We start from the raw sequence: 17936 nt of genomic DNA on the forward strand, positions 1-17936 counted from the left end.
AATAGTGAGTGCAGCTCTGGAGTATAATACAGGCTGTGACTCAGGATCAGTACAGGATAAGTAATGTAATGTATGTACACAGTGACTCCACCAGCAGAATAGTGAGCGCAGCTCTGGAGTATAATACAGGATGTAACTCGGGATCAGTACAGGATAAGTAATGTAATGTATGTACTAAGTGACTCCACCAGCAGAATAGTGAGTGCAGCTCTGGGGTATAATACAGGATGTAACTCAGGATCAGTACAGGATAAGTAATGTAATGTATATACACAGTGACTCCACCAGCAGAATAGTGAGTGCAGCTCTGGGTATAATACAGGATATAACTCAGGATCAGTACAGGATAAGTAATGTAATGTATGTACACAGTGACTGCACCAGCAGAATAGTGACTGCAGCTCTGGAGTATGATACTGGTTGTAAGTTACGATAAGTAATGTAATGTATGCACACAGTGACGCAACCAGTATAGTAGTTATTTCAGCTTTGGAGTATAAAATAGTCTCTGAACTCAGGACCATTACAGAAAGTAGTAGTGTAATATATGCACACACTGACGTGAAGTATTGCAATGTATTTTCAAAGAAGCTCAAGTAAATATGACGATTATATTTTTATAGAAACTGTAACTGTTTCTCAAATGTGGACCCATTAAGAGATCAAGTGCTTTACACGAACACTTTCCACAATCGGCATATAAAATCAAATATCTGTGGGCATCTGTACATAGCACATTTAGTTTACAGCATGGTAGGTTAAGTGGCGGGGTGACACACGCATTTTCTGTATTCTATGAAAGGACAGAAATGTTATTTCTTGGTTATGGCCGCACTTTCCAGTTACTTTGGAAATGTCAGATGATCATTTATTTTCTAATCTAAAATTACAAACAGATCTTTTTATTTTCCCTGCAGTGCTGACATTTTGAAATATTACCAAACATGCACAGAAAAAGCACAAAGAACCACTGTCGTCCCCATCAAATCTCTCAAAAGTTTCTAACTTTTATGGGAGTGAGAAATTTAAAGCGTTTTTGTAAAATATTGCTAGTCACCCTGCTTTCCCAGGCTCCTGAAAAGTAGATGTGCCTAACTCTGCAGATGCTGGTGAGCTGAATGTCTCATTAAAGTTCTTTGGCTGTACCTGCACTTGCCTTACTATGTTACTATACTAGATCATGGGAACAGATTTCTGACGGACTGGATAGATTAGGAAAACTTCGGGACAAGTGTTTTCAGAGTTGTAAAAGCAGAATATAAAACAGACAACTCCAGGTCACTGTCACATGAAATGTTCTGCAAAATGACTGTGTAAAAGGATTGAAAATGGATTGCTGGTGTATGTCCTCTTGCAAAGGCTTTTAACATGTTAGCCCCTGTCAATCCCTTTAAGGCATGGAGTGTGTGGGTTAAGGGAGCATGCATGCATCTGGAGTTGGGAAAGTAGCATGTAGGTGCCATGCCCTAGCTGTCCTGGGACTGTAGGGGTTATCTAAAATATTGTAATATATTACACTTAGGTCATCAATATGTGATCAGTGGGGGTGCGACACTACCCAATGGATCAGCTGATATCTGCTCCTGCCGAATGTAATCAATGTACGGAGCGTCATGCACCAGCTCTATCTATACATTGCTAATTGCAAACGCTACATGCCGCAGTTTATCTCCCATTCAAATGATATCGATAACATTTTCTATGGGCAGGTGCATATGGCCATATTTTCGGTCCAAGTATGATCCGACAAAACATCGTAACGGACTTGAGCCTATGTTAGTCTATGGGTCCGTACACATGTCAGGTTTTTTTAATTGGTCCAAGTTGGCCTGAAAAAAAAATGCCTAAGTTTGAGCTGATATTCGGATCATGCAAGTCAATGAGTGCGTGGAAACCATCGGAGTACAGTTCGATTTCCATAAACTGAGAGAATGGAGAAGATCAAGATTTTTTTTCTCCATCTTCTTCTCATCCGAGAGAATTAGATCACACTCTAATCAGAGTCTACTCAGGCAGCTGTGAGAGAGTGAGGCGTGATGCCAAAAGTGTGGCATGAGACTGGCGCTTGAAGTGCTGTCAGTCAAGAAGAGGAGCCATTCTTGTCCAGAGGAGAGTAGAAGCCATCCAATGATTGGACTGAGCAGTCAAAAGTCCTGAACAATAGTGTGTAGAGGAGGCGGAAAAGGACTGAAGTGTGAATGCCAACTTTCTCTCATAGAACTGTAAATAGCGTAATATTAAAAGTCTGAGCAGTATCTTGAATAACGAATTAACGACTGTTTCATGCCTGCTTACACCGTGAGAGGAGTCATCAGATAGCACCAACCTGCAGATATATTTAAGGGATGCCATTCGCTACGGCTGGTTTCACATTTGCGTTTTTTGCCGCTGCGTTTTAGCGCAAAAAAACGCATGCGTTTTTTTCCCTACACTTAACATTAAAAACGCATGCGTTTTTTTGCATGCGTTTTGATGCGTTTTTGACGACGCATGCGTCGTTTCTATGCATGCGTTTTGTTGCAGAAATGCAACATGTAGTAATTTCTAGCTGCGTTTTTTTGCAGCAAAAAAAGCATGCATTTTTTTTGCGACAAAAAAAACGTATTGCTGTCTATGTAAACGCATGCATTTTTAAGCACATGCGTTTGCATGCATTTTTAAACGCATGCGTTTTAATAGAAAAACACAAGAATACACACTGAAAAGCCAACCCCCAACCCTAATTCTAACCCTAACCATAAGGGATCCTAACCCTAACCCTAAGGGTTAGGGTTAGGGTTAGGATCCCTAGGGTTAAGGTTAGGGTTAGGATCCCTTAAGGTTAGGGTTAGGATCCCTTAGGGTTAGGGTTAGGATCCCTTAGGGTTAGGGTTAGGGTTAGGATCCCTACGGTTAGGGTTAGGGTTAGGATCCCTTAGGGTTAGGGTTAGGATCCCTTAGGGTTAGGATCCCTAGGGTTACTAGGGATCCTAATCCTAACCATTTCTGTTTATAGTGAGTTTTCTTGTTGATTTTGATGATTGGCAGCTGTCACACAGTTCTCATCATGCGTTTCAAAAACGCAAACGCAGATAAAAACGCATGTAAATGCGTCAAAACGCCGCGTTTGTATTAAAACATGCAAAAATGCATGCGTCTAAAAAACGCAGCGTTTAAACGTGTTTACATGCGTTTTTTCACCAAATGCATTTGCGTTTAAAACGCTGCCCTACAGGCATTAGTGTCATTTTTAAGTTGCACCTGGGTAATAAGAGGGTGAGGTGTACATGTCCTGCTCTTTTGGGTTTGTACTGATAGGCAAGTGTAATTTCAGATCTATTGGATATAACGCTGCTTTCACACTAACATTAAAGAGTAATTTAACTTTCTCTTTATTGAAGAATTTGTCTTCATTCCTGTAAAATAATTGAATGTAAGCAGCTTCTAATCCGGTGCATTTCCCCAGTCTGCCTACCTTCAGTTGCACTGATATCAGTGCGTGATCGTTTGGAGTACAGATGCTGGCAGTGAAAAGATCGGCACCTATGTTTCACTAGGGGTTCATTCAGACTTCAGTTTTTCTCTTACAAGTGCGATCAATGTTTTTCACAGTTATCACTCGTACCTATGATAGTCTATAGGGGCTGTTTGCATGTCCAATTTATTCCTCAGACCCAGTGGTCCATTTAAAAAAACTGAGACATTTCAAATAATTTAGATCCGAGGGTGGGATAAAAATCCACAATACAAGTCTATGAGTTCATGAAAAAATAGGACCTTGCTCTGATGACATCCAAGTGGGTTCTGATTTTCACGGATTGTCAGAAAGGAGAAAGTGGAGAAACCGTACTCCAAGCAAGTTCTGATATCAATGCTGCTGAAGACAGGCAAAAAGACCTGGAAAAACAAGGTTTGGAAGACACTCGCATACAAATTTGTACAGGAATGAAGAAAAGTCTCCTAATAAAGTGATTCATAACATTCATAGCTTTCATAACTTTCCATGCTGAACAAAATGATTAAAAACATAAGAAAACAGTAAAAACTTTAGTTTCTCCTTAGGCAAAAATGTATATTTACTTGGAAGTTTATATATAATTGCAGAGATACAAAGCCATCCCAATGTCACAAGAAACATCTCTGCTCCTCGTCGTCATTTACTCACAAACACCAATATACAGTAATAGATCCCATCCCACTCATATCCATGTCTGAGTAGGCGCCAAGGAAAAGTCACTAATCTCAGCCGTGTTCCCTAATGAAAATATGAAGACGCAGATCTACCCCTCAATGCAGGGATTGTTACAGAAGGAACACACGACATGAAGTTAATTGGAGGATGTCATCTTATTACAGGTGGCCTGGATATAAAAACTATCTAATTAGTCTTCTTATAATCAACGTAGCAAGGCCTAGATAAGCTGTAATTTCCCTGCAGCACCTCCACAGGGGAAATAAAGCATTGCACTATTGAGTCCTCCAGGAAGAGAGAATTTCTTTTTTGTTGCTTTCTCATCTAGTGATTTGAAAGAGAGGAAGGTCCTGATGATATGATGCCTCACTATTGAAAATAGCAAGTCTTCTGAATCAGACCTCTTCAAAAGGGGTTGACCAGAATAAGAAACCAATTTTCATATATACTATTAGGAAATTTTAAGCTAACAAAGGAGTGTCTTCTGTTCATGATTGTCAACTCTTGGTTATGGCATGGTGCTGTTACAAAAAGCATCTTTTTCTGTAGCATCTGTCATGTCCTGCATTAAACAGAAACCCCTTTGATAGTATAAAGGCCACTGTAATGCTTACTTTGGTTAAATGCAAAATTTGCATCATTATTTTCAGTGGGGAACTTTGAAAATAACCCCCCCACCAAAAAATAATAAAAGTAAAAGAAAAACTGTTCCAAAATCAGTGGATCAGAACAAATCGGGGGATGGACCTAGTTTACATAAAAAATCCATTGAACGGTCTCCCTTAATACATTTAATTATTGTGATATTTTCTCATAGCCAATGCTGCACTATAAACAACAGATAGCACAAATAGATCATCAGTCCGAATTAGGGAGGCACATGCATACATTAGACAGTCAGCTGATCCAGCATGTTTAGATGACGTTAGTCTAATGTCTAAGAGGGTCTTAAGATCCTCCATGCCTGTTATTAATTTTGTGGCTCTTCTTTGTACAATTACTAACTCCAGGACATCCTTTCTTAGATCTGGTGCCCAAACGTGATCTGCATATTCCTGTATATGTATATATCTGTATATGTTTATTTATGGCATGTCACATACAATAGAGGAAACTTATTAGCACTGGAGTTTCATATACTAGTCTTCAACTGCAGGAAAAAAAATGGGATAAACGTGGATTTATTCTGTACTGCTGAACAACTGAAGATCCGAGTGTGTTAAAATGAAATGTGGTTTTATGTGGGTTTTTTTAGTCTTCAATTGCAGTGAGCTGGAGTATTATGAGTCTAATCGAGCAAGATCTGTAAGCGTCTTAAATAAAAACTGGTGCGGATTGGTGCAAAATTTTTGCCAGAAATTGACCTTTCAGTCATCAGGAGGCTGACCAAACATCTTTGTGGTTTGGTCCTGATGAAGAAGTTTGGAAACCTTGAAACGCGTTGACAATAAAGCACATTCATGCTTCACCTTTATGTGCGATCGTATCTCTGAACATGGGCAGCGAGGACTCTGAATCAGCATATTTCTTATTCATTGCAACGTGTCTCCTGAGTAGTGTTGAGCATTCCGATACTGCAATATCGGGTAATGGCCGATATTCGCTGTATCAAAGTTCCGATACTGAGTTCCGATACTTTTACAATATCAAATACCGGAATCGGAAGTTCCCATAATGCAATGAGCCAGTTTTATTCTATTCAGCGAATGAGGATCCTAAGAAGTGTGGGCACATCCTGTTAGGCATGTTAGCCATATTAATTAATGGCATGGCTGTGATTGGCTGCTCAAATGATGTCATGATGTGTGGGCGGTGTGTGGGCGGAGAATGCGTGTCTGTGTGTGCAGGCGGGGTCTGTACGGGCCTCTCAGGGGTTTGTGTGGGCCTGCCGGGGTCTCTACGGGCCTCTCGCGGGTCTGCGCGGGCCTGCCAGGGGTCTGTACGGGCCTCTCGGGGGTCTGTGCAGGCCTGCCGGGGGTCTGTGCGGGCCTCTCGGGGGTCTGTGCGGGCCTGCCGGGGGTCTGTACGGGCCTCTCGGGGTCTGTGCGGGCCTGCCGGGGCCTGAACAGGCCTCTCGGGGGTCTGTGCAAGCCTGCTGGGGGTCTGTACGGGCTTCTCGGGCATCTGTGCGAGCCTGCCGGGGGTCTGTGCGGGCCTCTCAGGGGTCTTTGTGTCTGTGTGAAGGCATCGTCCGATACCTACCAGTCCACAACCGCCCCAGAAATGGCGCATCTGTAAGATGCGCCAATTCCAGCACTTAGCCCCTCTCTTCCCACTCCCGTGTAGCGGTAGGATATGGGGTAATAAGGGGTTAATGTCACCTTGCTATTATAAGGTGACATTAAGCCGGGTTAATAATGGAGAGGCGTCAATAAGACACCTATCCATTATTAATCCTACAGTAGTGAAAGAGTTAAAAAAAAATAAAGACACAGCCAGACAAAAGTATTTTAATATTCTTAATTTAACCATACTTACCATACTGCAGCTCCTGCAAAAAAAGGTAAAATAATAAACCGTATCGGGGTATCGGTCCGATCAAATCCAATCCGATATTTCCCGATATCGGAAGGTATCGCTGAACACTACTCCTGAGTGGTCCTGCAGCAGCCATTACATGCTTGACATGGACCCGTAGAAGCGCCTCCGCGCAAAACGGCCGTCGTCTGTCTCGTCACTGCACCCTCCCGCACCGCCTCCCTCTCATGCCGTAGCCTGTACTGTACCAAGTTTGGAACATTGTGCCATGCCTATTAAAGGACTTGTTCACATCTGAAGAATTGGGGTGAGTGCAGCTTTCTTTAGTTCTTTGATTCTATGTGCATTACATGCTTCTCAGTTGTGGCCATCGCACCCCTATCTGGTGAGTGTACCTATAATATTTTACATCACCTGGTTATCAGATGAAACCCTAGCTTTTTTGTCTCTCCCGTTTAATCATTTGTTTCACTTATATTTTTAAACTTTCTACGCTATTAGAATAGAGTCAATTTTAATACCCACCACCACCACCACCACCTTGTGTCTTTAAAAAAAAAACATTTACACACATATACATCAATGCTTTTAGTAGGATTTTGTTTTAAGAGAAACCTTTTACTCTCTACAAGCATTGAATGAGGATGGTCTTATCTATGGGCGCTGTGCACAAAGAGAAATCCCGGAATAAGCCTCTAATGTGACTACTGCACCGTATCAAACAAGTCATGCGTCTGGTAGCATGCCTGGAAAAGAAAACTCTGCTTAATGCAGCTGACGCTCACTGATAGTAGTAATATTCTCAGGTTATCCTCGGTAAACACTTGCTTGTTAAAACTTCCGCTGCTGGAATAAGAAAGCCACAACAGTGAGAAGACAGAAGAGACGGATATTCCTCAATACACTGCAAGTATAGACAGAACAATAAAGCCAGACAGAAGTGGCTGATAACAGGGAGTGATGGTTAGTAATGAAATCAGTGTCTCCATAACAGAACAAACCACAGTATCACCATAATGGAGCCAACCATAGCACTACCAAATTGATGCCATCAAAAGTATCTCTATAGGGATGCTATCCGAAGTACTTCCATCATGGAGCCACCCATTACACTACCAAATTGATGCCCACCACAGGATCGCCATAGGGTTTCCTTCCCTCAGTATCTCGGTGCCATTAACAGTGCCGCTATGACTTTGGTACTCACGATACCTCCATAATGGTGCCATGCCTTATACCTCTATTTTGATGATCTCCACAGTACTTTCATTATTGTGTCACCAACAGTATCTCTATAAGAGATAGCCACAGAGTCTCCCATAATGAAACGCCAACCACAGTATTCTCATACTCATACCTCCATATTGGTATCACCCAAAGAACCGTCCAAATGGTGCCACCTACGCTACCTCCATAATCGCACCATCTATCATGCCTAAATAATAGTGGCAATAGTGTTTCTTAAGAGGTTAACCACTATAAAGATTCTAGCCCTAGGGCTCTCACACCATTGCTAGACACAATACTTTCGTATGGGCCAGCCACAGTACCGCCATAATAAAAGCAGCTACAGAAATGCCATACCAGGCTTCTTCAGTGACTGCTCCTATAGACAGCTGCGATGGACAGTTATATAAATCTTTGACCACCCGATAACATGGCAAGTCCAAGGGAGATAAGTAATCAGCCAGGCATAAGCCATCAGCTGTATAATTATTTTCAACACTGTCCATAGGAGGAGAACATATATACCGTATTTTTAAGAAGACCACCAAATATTTGGTACAATTATTAGGAGTCTCCACTTATAAATGAAAAAGTCTAAATTGGGTCATGTGGCATACTCAATGGGAACCACCATCGCTCACTAGGTCTGGATCTATCAGAATCATGAAGTTTTAGAGGTAATGCCTGCACTTTGATTGGCTGCCAGGAGTCACATTGTTACCTGTATCTTGAAGACTGTTTCTATGAGAAGATGTGACTTCTGTTTTGACACATAATTTGCACAGATTAACACGATGGGGAATTAGATTGTTGCTGTTGATCAATTTAGGCCAATTAGAACGTCAGATCAGTCGCTTGTATTAATTATAGCTGCTAACAGGATTGTTGTGTTAACCCCTGAAACGTTCATCAGACCGTGCAGTCAAAAATAAATGAGATTAGAATCCAAATCGCCAATCACATCAATGTCTGCACCTTTACTCCTAATTACACTGGTTTAATGGCAGTCTGAGGGAATAGTGATACAGGTGGTGATTTCTGTTAGATGTGATGGTTGTATGGCAGTCAAACATAGAACCTGATTTCCTGACAGTATGGTGGAGGTGTATAAATGTATAGATTTATAAGAGATATTTTTGCATTTCAACTCTTCGGCTTCTCATCTTGTACAAAATGACAAACTCAGTTATGGGGAGACTGGAGACTGCTATCCCTGCATTTCCTAAGTATATGCCCTTACATTTAAGGGAACCTTTCACTAGTTTTATGCCTCGTCATAAGCTGTGCCCACCACCTATCCAATCATGTAAATGGGTTTCCTAGAACCCCTTTATACCCTCAAAGGTAACCCTGTATACCTCTGAAAAAAAGTGTTTTATTCATGTGCTGCAATGAAAATTGTGAAGTCCTGGCCGATGGGCACATCCAGATTGGGATCAGTGCCAACATGTCCCTTCAAACGCCACCTCTTTTATCTGGATGGAAGTGGATGACGTTTCTTTGTTATACCCACAGTGCTCAAAGTCTTGTGCCGCCGCAGTGAAATCAGTGACCAGCAGTGCAAAGTCATGTAATGCGCAGTCAGTGGCTCCACTATGTCATCAGCACCCTGGTGGTATAATAGGACAGAGTGAGGCAGGCCTGCGTAGGTCTTAGATTCCACTGCGCAGACGCCAAACCTAGCGCTTTGTGTGGATGAAGTAGAGACATCATTAACTTCCATCCAGACAGAAAATACAGCATTTGAAGGGACTGGGGCAGTGCTGAGTGCAATCTGGATTTGCCAAGTGGACCGAACCATGCAATTTACTTGTTAGGGAGCTGATGACGTACACGTGAAGCTGATGACTGCGTATTACATGACTTCACATTGCCGCTCTCTCATTCCACTGTGGCAGAACAAGAATTTGAGCACTGAGTGGATAACAAAGAGAGGTCATCCACTTCCATCCAGATAAAACAGGAGGTGTTTGAAGGGAACAAGATGGCGCTGATCCCAATCTCAATCTGGATTCGCTCGTTGGACCGCACCCAACAATATACATGTCAGGGAGCTTATAAAGTACCAGTGAAGCTGGTGATTGCGCATTACTTGACTTCACAGTGCTGGTATCTGATTCTACTGTGCCAGCACGAGATTTTGAGCTCTGTGTGAATTACAAAGAGACATCATGCACTTCCATCCAGATAGAAGAGACAGTGTTTGAAGTGACCGGGTGGCCTTGATCCCAATTTGGATTTGCTCATTAGACCGTACCATACAATTTAATGCAGCGCAGCATATGAATAAAAGACTTTTTCACAGGTATGCAGTACCACCTATAGGGTATAAAGGGGTTGTAGGAACCCTATTTACATGATTTTAACGATGCTGAGCATGGCTTATAAGGCAAAAATACTGGTCACAGTTTCCTGTTTAGAGTAGACCCTTATTCAGGGCGAGTTCTAAGTAGAAAAGTTGAAAATGGCTACTAAGAGTGTATTTTGCTTTCCAAGACTTAGTACATCCCTGCATTGCCTGGACAGTCGATGGATGTCAAAGGACACTATATAATGCTTCATTTTCCCAAAATGTGGGAACTTTTTTTTGTGTGTTCGACCACTAATTCCTGAGGGTGATATACATATTTTTAGAGACTCCTCTAACAAAAAAGATTTCCAGAGCAGACCTCCTTTTTTGCATTATATTCATAATAAAATGCTCTACTTTTATAGAGTTGTAATCACATTATACAATATCAAGACTCACGGGGACTTATATATGAGTAGATAATACCGTGATTACCGATGTAATCTACCAGATTTATAATAATCTGTGGTGAATCCAAATGCATGAAATGTTAAAACTAAATGGGCACCCCAAAGAGTGGAACAGGTGGCAAAAACTAAAAGTCACCATTATTCCATTGTGGGTTGTCCTGGAATGTGAGTCACTCTGTAAGTCGTAAGATCAAAAACAAAGATAAAACCCAGCGCTCTGTAATGTCATCAGTTGGGGTGTTTTTAGTAGATCATACTGTGTGGATGAATTAATCTCTTCTCCAACACCAAATTTGTCATTTTTGCATGAAGACCAAAAACAAGTCTAGATAAGACTACTGTCCCACAAAGTCATCACAACTAGATGATCAGGGAGATAACTGTTGGATAAAGGAGTGGAGATCAGGGAAGACCGCTGTCAACCACATTAGTGATGTTTAAGGAATATAGCTGTCAGTCAAATGAGTGAAGTTTGGGGGGAGAACTACAAGCTGAAGGAATTGAAATTTGAGGATACAGTTGTTGACTGACTGATTGGAGGTCAGAGAGAATATATCTTCCACAATTGAGGGGAAAGTAAAGGAGACAGATGTTGGAAAAATAAGTAGATGTCAGAAAAATAGTTTTCAACCTAATCAGTGGAGATCAGGAAAGTAGGCTGTCGACTCAAAAAGTTGAAGTCTGGGAAGACAGATGTTGGCCAAATAAGTGGATGCTGGGCTAGACATGAGTAAAGTTGGAGAGATAAGTGACTGATTGGAGAGAAATATGTGGAAGACATGGGAAATAGCTATAAATTCAACAAGCGGAGGTTGGTGGTGACAGACATTGTCCAAATGAGTGGATGTTAAAAAAGGTTGCTTTTGGTTCGATGAGTGAAGGTTGACTCAACAGGTGGAGGTCTGAAGAAATAGCTGTTGGCCAAGTGAGTGGTTGTAAGGGGAGATAGCTGTCAGCCCAATAATTGGAGGTCAGGGAAGATAGCTGTCAACACAGCAAGTTGAGACAGATGGCTCATGGGCAAATGACCAATGCTGGGGTCACTCTTATTAGGATGTAAAATCCATTTGTAGTTGATATACTGGGTTTTGTTTTGGTACAGGAAATTGCTGACTGCTACTAATTGAGGAGAACTAAACTGATGTCTACATCGGAATATGTGTGGGAATCTCCTACACAGATATTGTGGTAATGATATATGTATTGAAACCTTATGTTAATAATAACGGCTCTCGTGGTTTCTATTTATTATGGCGATATTTGGTAAGTTGTTCTGAGCACTTGATTTACTGGTTTAAATTATTTGTACTACTTTAAAGGAAGAAAAAAGTATGGGTGTTTTTTAACTTTATAAGTGATTTCATCGTGATTTCATGAAATTGCTGTTAGCCAAATTAGTGATCATCCAAATATCTCCCACAATAATCCAATCACCTAATTCTCTTGAGAGTATTTTCCACTCCTTTAAGAATCGTGATGCATATGAAAAGCAAAAAACAATTTATTTTTGTCATTATCTTATGATGCTGTGTTGGGTGCTGGATCTTCTCTAGCAGATGTTGCCACCTGTTGAATATAGATGGTTGTGACCGTGGCATAATATGTAATCAGTCTTTCAGACCTGGATTCGATTACATTTGTCTGTACAGTTTTTATTATTATTGTTATGGTAGAGTACATGCTTATTCTACATTATGGATTCTGCTGTGTGAGACACACGTAAGGTCATACCTCTCTAACAAAGCGAATGATTGGATGGGGGCATCACATATGGATATTTTAAGGAAATACCTGGATCAATTGCAGATATTGTAAAAATTAAAACATACTATAAGGTGGGCTGGTAACCTAAAGACCTTCAGAATATCTACCAGGACAAAGGTGGATACCTCTCCTGCCTCATCTGCACCTTCTGTAGCCCAAACGTCCTCTATTATTTCCTTCCATTGACTTTTAATCAATAGAGCAGAAGTCATCCTCACTCTTCAGGTCATCTTCATCCCCTTTTCACATTTCAGAACTTGAGACTACATCTTCTTTTAAGCAGTGGTATAATTTACAGGGTTTGTCATCTGAGAACAGTCAATTTTCTTTTACGAGTCCAAAACGATAAGCTTAGAACTCCAGTGATCAGCTGTAATCACAACAGCAATTTCACTGCCGTGCCACCACAGGAGAAAAGAAGTATTATACTGTTCCCACTTACATCAATGGGCTATCTCTGTATACAGACAGATATCAGGTCCTCCAGAGTGAGGAACTCTGTTTTTAGACACTCTCCTGTCTGGATAATAAGTGATGGACCCCATTCATTGACACAAAATGCCTATTTGGATGTTTATTTGGATGTTTTTTCTAAACTGGACAATACATTTCTCCTTTGGTGTAGATTCTGCTGCTAATTTTAGGAAGCATGCAAAAACTGGACTGTGAAATGTGCACATAATAAATAAAATATTACTTACTTGCTTTCGGGAACTGACTGTATTTTTGTTTCCTTTGCATGAGAGCTTAATGGAATTGTAGGGTTTCCCTTGGTGTTTGGAGCTCATTCTGCTCAGGTCCTGAGGGTTAGAAGGCAATGGGTTCATAAACAAGATCCGTGCTATTAAGCCATAAAGAACTGTAGCCAGGACTAGCGGTATCACATAGAAAATAGTAAAGTCCAAAAAGTAAATTGGAGTATATAAGTTTCTGGACACTCGGTAGCCACAGTTGACTTGAACTCCATCTGCGAACTTGACCTCTGTAATGTCCACAAGAAAGAACCACATGACGCAGTACATGGAGGTGAAGAGCCACACAAAGGCAATGATCTTCTTGGCTCTGGATACAGTACAGATAAACTGAGCTTTTATAGAATGGCAGATAGCTATGTATCTCTCCACTGTGAATGCTGTGATGGAGCAAGCTGAGATATTGATGCCAAGATACTGTAGATATGTAATGACGAGACAGCCAACGTAGCCATAAACCCAAGAGGCAACCACTTCTGAAATATTAGGCAGTCCCGCAGCAAGTAGAACTATTAGGTCAGCGATAGCCAAGCTGACCAGGTAACAGTTCGTTGGGGTCATCATGTGTTTAGTTCTTAGGACCACCAAAACTACCATGATATTTCCAGCTATGCCAATTCCACAGATCAGAAGAACAAGGAAGATGGTGACCACCTGAACTTCTAGGGCATTCTGGGGCATATTGCTAAGGGTCTGGTTAATCTCGGTGTCATTCATCCCATCTAGTGATAGTGTGTAATTATCCATGGTTCCGGATGCCAAATTCCTTCTCACAGATTGGTTTGAGGTTAAGAATCGTGTTAGACAAGAGCAAGAAACCTCAATCACATCTACATTTCCTATGCAAAAACAAAATCACTATATTACACACATGGCTAAGCTCCAACAGGTCTACTACTATTAATACATTAATGGAGTCGATTGTTCCCTGTTATCAGTCATTTCTTGTAGCATGCTCTGCGATAGGATACGATAGCCCACCCCCGGATCAATTCTTTGTCTCCATGAATCTCAAAAAGTATGAAAATTGTCTAGCAGGTCATTATATAATCTGATTAAAAGGTTTGTCTACTTTATGAACATTGGATGAGTGTTGTACTATACGATCTACTAGACGAACTTCTAAATATTCAATGCAAAGATCGGGAAAAGTTTGTATAACTTCTATCATCTATCTACATCTATCTAATATCTGCCTATCTGTCTATGTATCTATAGCTATCTAACCTCCATCTACCTTGTGTTGGAAATTATTGTATATACTCATTAGATAACAGTTCAGTCTCTATAATAAATTCATCACACTGTGAGACTAATTTATTAGTAAAAAAAAAAAGCAAATAGTATCTGCTTGTGTGTGTTAGTAACTGCTAAAGTATTATTACAGATACATAGCAAAGCTGATTTTGGCAAAGCTACAGTTATTCGCCATTATTTCTGGTGATAAATCACCTTTCCATAGCCCTGGAAAGCAGCACCAATAAGAACAATGACCTGACAAATTCAACTCTGCTACATCCATGAATTGTTACATTGATGAAAATAAGAGGTCTTTACCATCTCCATTTGGCTTCCGTCCTTTTTGCTGGCAGAGAGTTGAGCTCTGGAGGTGAGAGGAGGCTGGAAGTGATGATGCTCGGTGCACGTTGTCTCCAGATGCTGCTCCCGGTCTATAGTGACTGAGAACAGTTTCAGCACCACAGACAGCGACCAAAGCCCGTCCTCTAAATGGGGGGACACATGACAAGCAAAGTAATGTGCTGCCCACAAGACACAGGTTGCACCACACACATACACAGCCAACACCTCACACATATAAAGCATACACCACACACATACACAACCTACACCACACACAAACAGCCTGCAGCACACACATATAAAGCCTACACCACACACATATACAGCATACACCACACACAAACAGCCTGCAGCACACACATATAAAGCCTATACCACACACATATACAGCATACACCACACACAAACAGCCTGCAGCACACACATATAAAGCCTATACCACACACATATACAGCATACACCACACACATACACAGCCAACACCTCACACATATAAAGCATACACCACACACATACACAACCTACACCACACACAAACAGCCTGCAGCACACACATATAAAGCCTACACCACACACATATACAGCATACACCACACACAAACAGCCTGCAGCACACACATATAAAGCCTATACCACACACATATACAGCATACACCACACACATACACAGCCAACACCTCACACATATAAAGCATACACCACACACATACACAACCTACACCACACACAAACAGCCTGCAGAACACACATATAAAGCCTACACCACACACATATACAGCATACACCACACACAAACAGCCTGCAGCACACACATATAAAGCCTATACCACACACATATACAGCATACACCACACACAAACAGCCTGCAGCACACACATATAAAGCCTATACCACACACATATACAGCATACACCACACACATACACAGCCAACACCTCACACATATAAAGCATACACCACACACATACACAACCTACACCACACACAAACAGCCTGCAGCACACACATATAAAGCCTACACCACACACATATACAGCATACACCACACACAAACAGCCTGCAGCACACACATATAAAGCCTATACCACACACATATACAGCATACACCACACACAAACAGCCTGCAGCACACACATATACAGCATACAGCACACACATACACAGCCTACAGCACACACATGCACAGCCTACACCACACACATGCACAGCCTACACCACACACATATACAGCCTACACCACACACGTATACAGCATACACCACACAGAAACAGCCTGTAGAACACACATACACAGCCTACACCACACACATATGCAGCATACACCACACATACACAACCTACACCACACACAAACAGCCTGCAGCACACACATATAAAGCCTATACCACACACATATACAGCATACACCACACACAAACAGCCTGCAGCACACACATATACAGCATACAGCACACACATACACAGCCTACAGCACACACATGCACAGCCTACACCACACACATGCACAGCCTACACCACACACATATACAGCCTACACCACACACGTATACAGCATACACCACACAGAAACAGCCTGTAGAACACACATACACAGCCTACACCACACACATATGCAGCATACACCACACATACACAACCTACACCACACACAAACAGCCTGCAGCACACACATACACAGCCTACACCACACACATACACAACCTACACCACACACAAACAGCCTGCAGCACACAAATACACAGCCTACACCACACACATGCACAACCTACACCACACACATGCACAGCCTACACCACACACATATACAGCCTACACCACACACATATACAGCATACACCACACACAAACAGCCTGCAGAACACACATACACAGCCTAAACCACACACATATACAGCCTACACCATATACAGCCTACACCATATACAGCCTACACCACACATACAGCATACACCACACACATACACAACCTACACCACACACAAACAGCCTGCAGAACACACATAGCCTACACCACACACACATACAGCCTACACCACACACATATACAGCCTGCAGCCTACACCACACCCTTCCCCAACTACACCACACACAAACAGCCTGCAGCACACACATACACAGCATACACCACACACATATACAGCCTACACCACACACATATACAGCCTGCACCACACACATACACAACCTACACCACACACAAACAGCCTGCAGAACACACATACACAGCCTACACCACACACACATACAGCCTACACCAATTACACAGCCCCCTGACGAAGCCCATGCGAAACGTGTGTAGGGGTTACACTTGCGGTGGACACTGCAGCTATGGGTAAGAAAACTTAATCATATACAGTTTTTAATGGGAGCCATGGAATAAAGTAATTAGTATCACACGCTACTATATGTCACTTTGAGAATACTAGAATCCACATGGCTATCTCCACTAGTTTTATGGTAATTTGAATTATTTCTGAAGCACTGGCACTTTATTAGCTCTGATTTAATCTTGCCCTGCTGTTTTGTTTGCCTGCATGTGTTTCGCTGCACCTGGGTCCTTGTCTTAAAAAGAACTCTTGTCTTGATGTGACTATGTTATATTTTGTCTCGGTGCCTTATATGTATGAGTTAAATAAAATTATTATGATTTTACTTCTTCTTGGATATTGGTACTCCATTTCCTGTTTGTTTAAAACACATACACAGCCTACACCACACACATATACAGCATACACCACACACATACACAACCTACACCACACATACAGCATACACCACACACATACACAACCTACACCACACACAAACAGCCTGCAGAATCCACACAGCCTACACCACACACACATACAGCCTACACCACACACATATACAGCCTACACCACACACATACACAGCCTACACCACACACATACACAGCCTACACCACACACATATACAGCCTGCACCAAGCACATGCACAACCTACACCACATGGGAAGAAGGAATCAATGTCACCATTACACACTGAATGGGAAACCACTGGGTAAATCTGACAGGGAGAAGGACTTGGGGATCCTAGTTAATGATAAACTTACCTGGAGCAGCCAGTGCCAGGCAGCAGCTGCCAAGGCAAACAGGATCATGGGGTGCATTAAAAGAGGTCTGGATACACATGATGAGAGCATTATACTGCCTCTGTACAAATCCCTAGTTAGACCGCACAT

The 17936-nt window shown here is 41.8% G+C and overlaps 1 protein-coding gene across 2 annotated transcripts in view; it reads right to left on the bottom strand.

Annotated features, from left to right (window-relative positions):
• The window catches only part of LOC138664514 (thyrotropin-releasing hormone receptor-like), a 145529-nt gene extending 130706 nt beyond the window's left edge, over window positions 1-14823 (bottom strand). For both annotated transcript variants that reach the window (XR_011318358.1, XM_069751262.1), the window contains exons 1-2: window positions 14710-14823; window positions 13102-13991 (exon numbers count right to left, since the gene is read on the bottom strand). Coding sequence is in view for 1 of the 2 variants with exons in the window: in XM_069751262.1 (XP_069607363.1) it covers window positions 13102-13899 (798 nt within the window). In the remaining variant the exon portion in view is untranslated. The remainder of the gene's footprint in view (window positions 1-13101; window positions 13992-14709) is intronic.
• Window positions 14824-17936: the final 3113 nt, after the last annotated feature.

The sequence above is a fragment of the Ranitomeya imitator genome, chromosome 2 (assembly GCF_032444005.1).
Source record: "Ranitomeya imitator isolate aRanImi1 chromosome 2, aRanImi1.pri, whole genome shotgun sequence".
Taxonomy (NCBI): domain Eukaryota; kingdom Metazoa; phylum Chordata; class Amphibia; order Anura; family Dendrobatidae; genus Ranitomeya; species Ranitomeya imitator.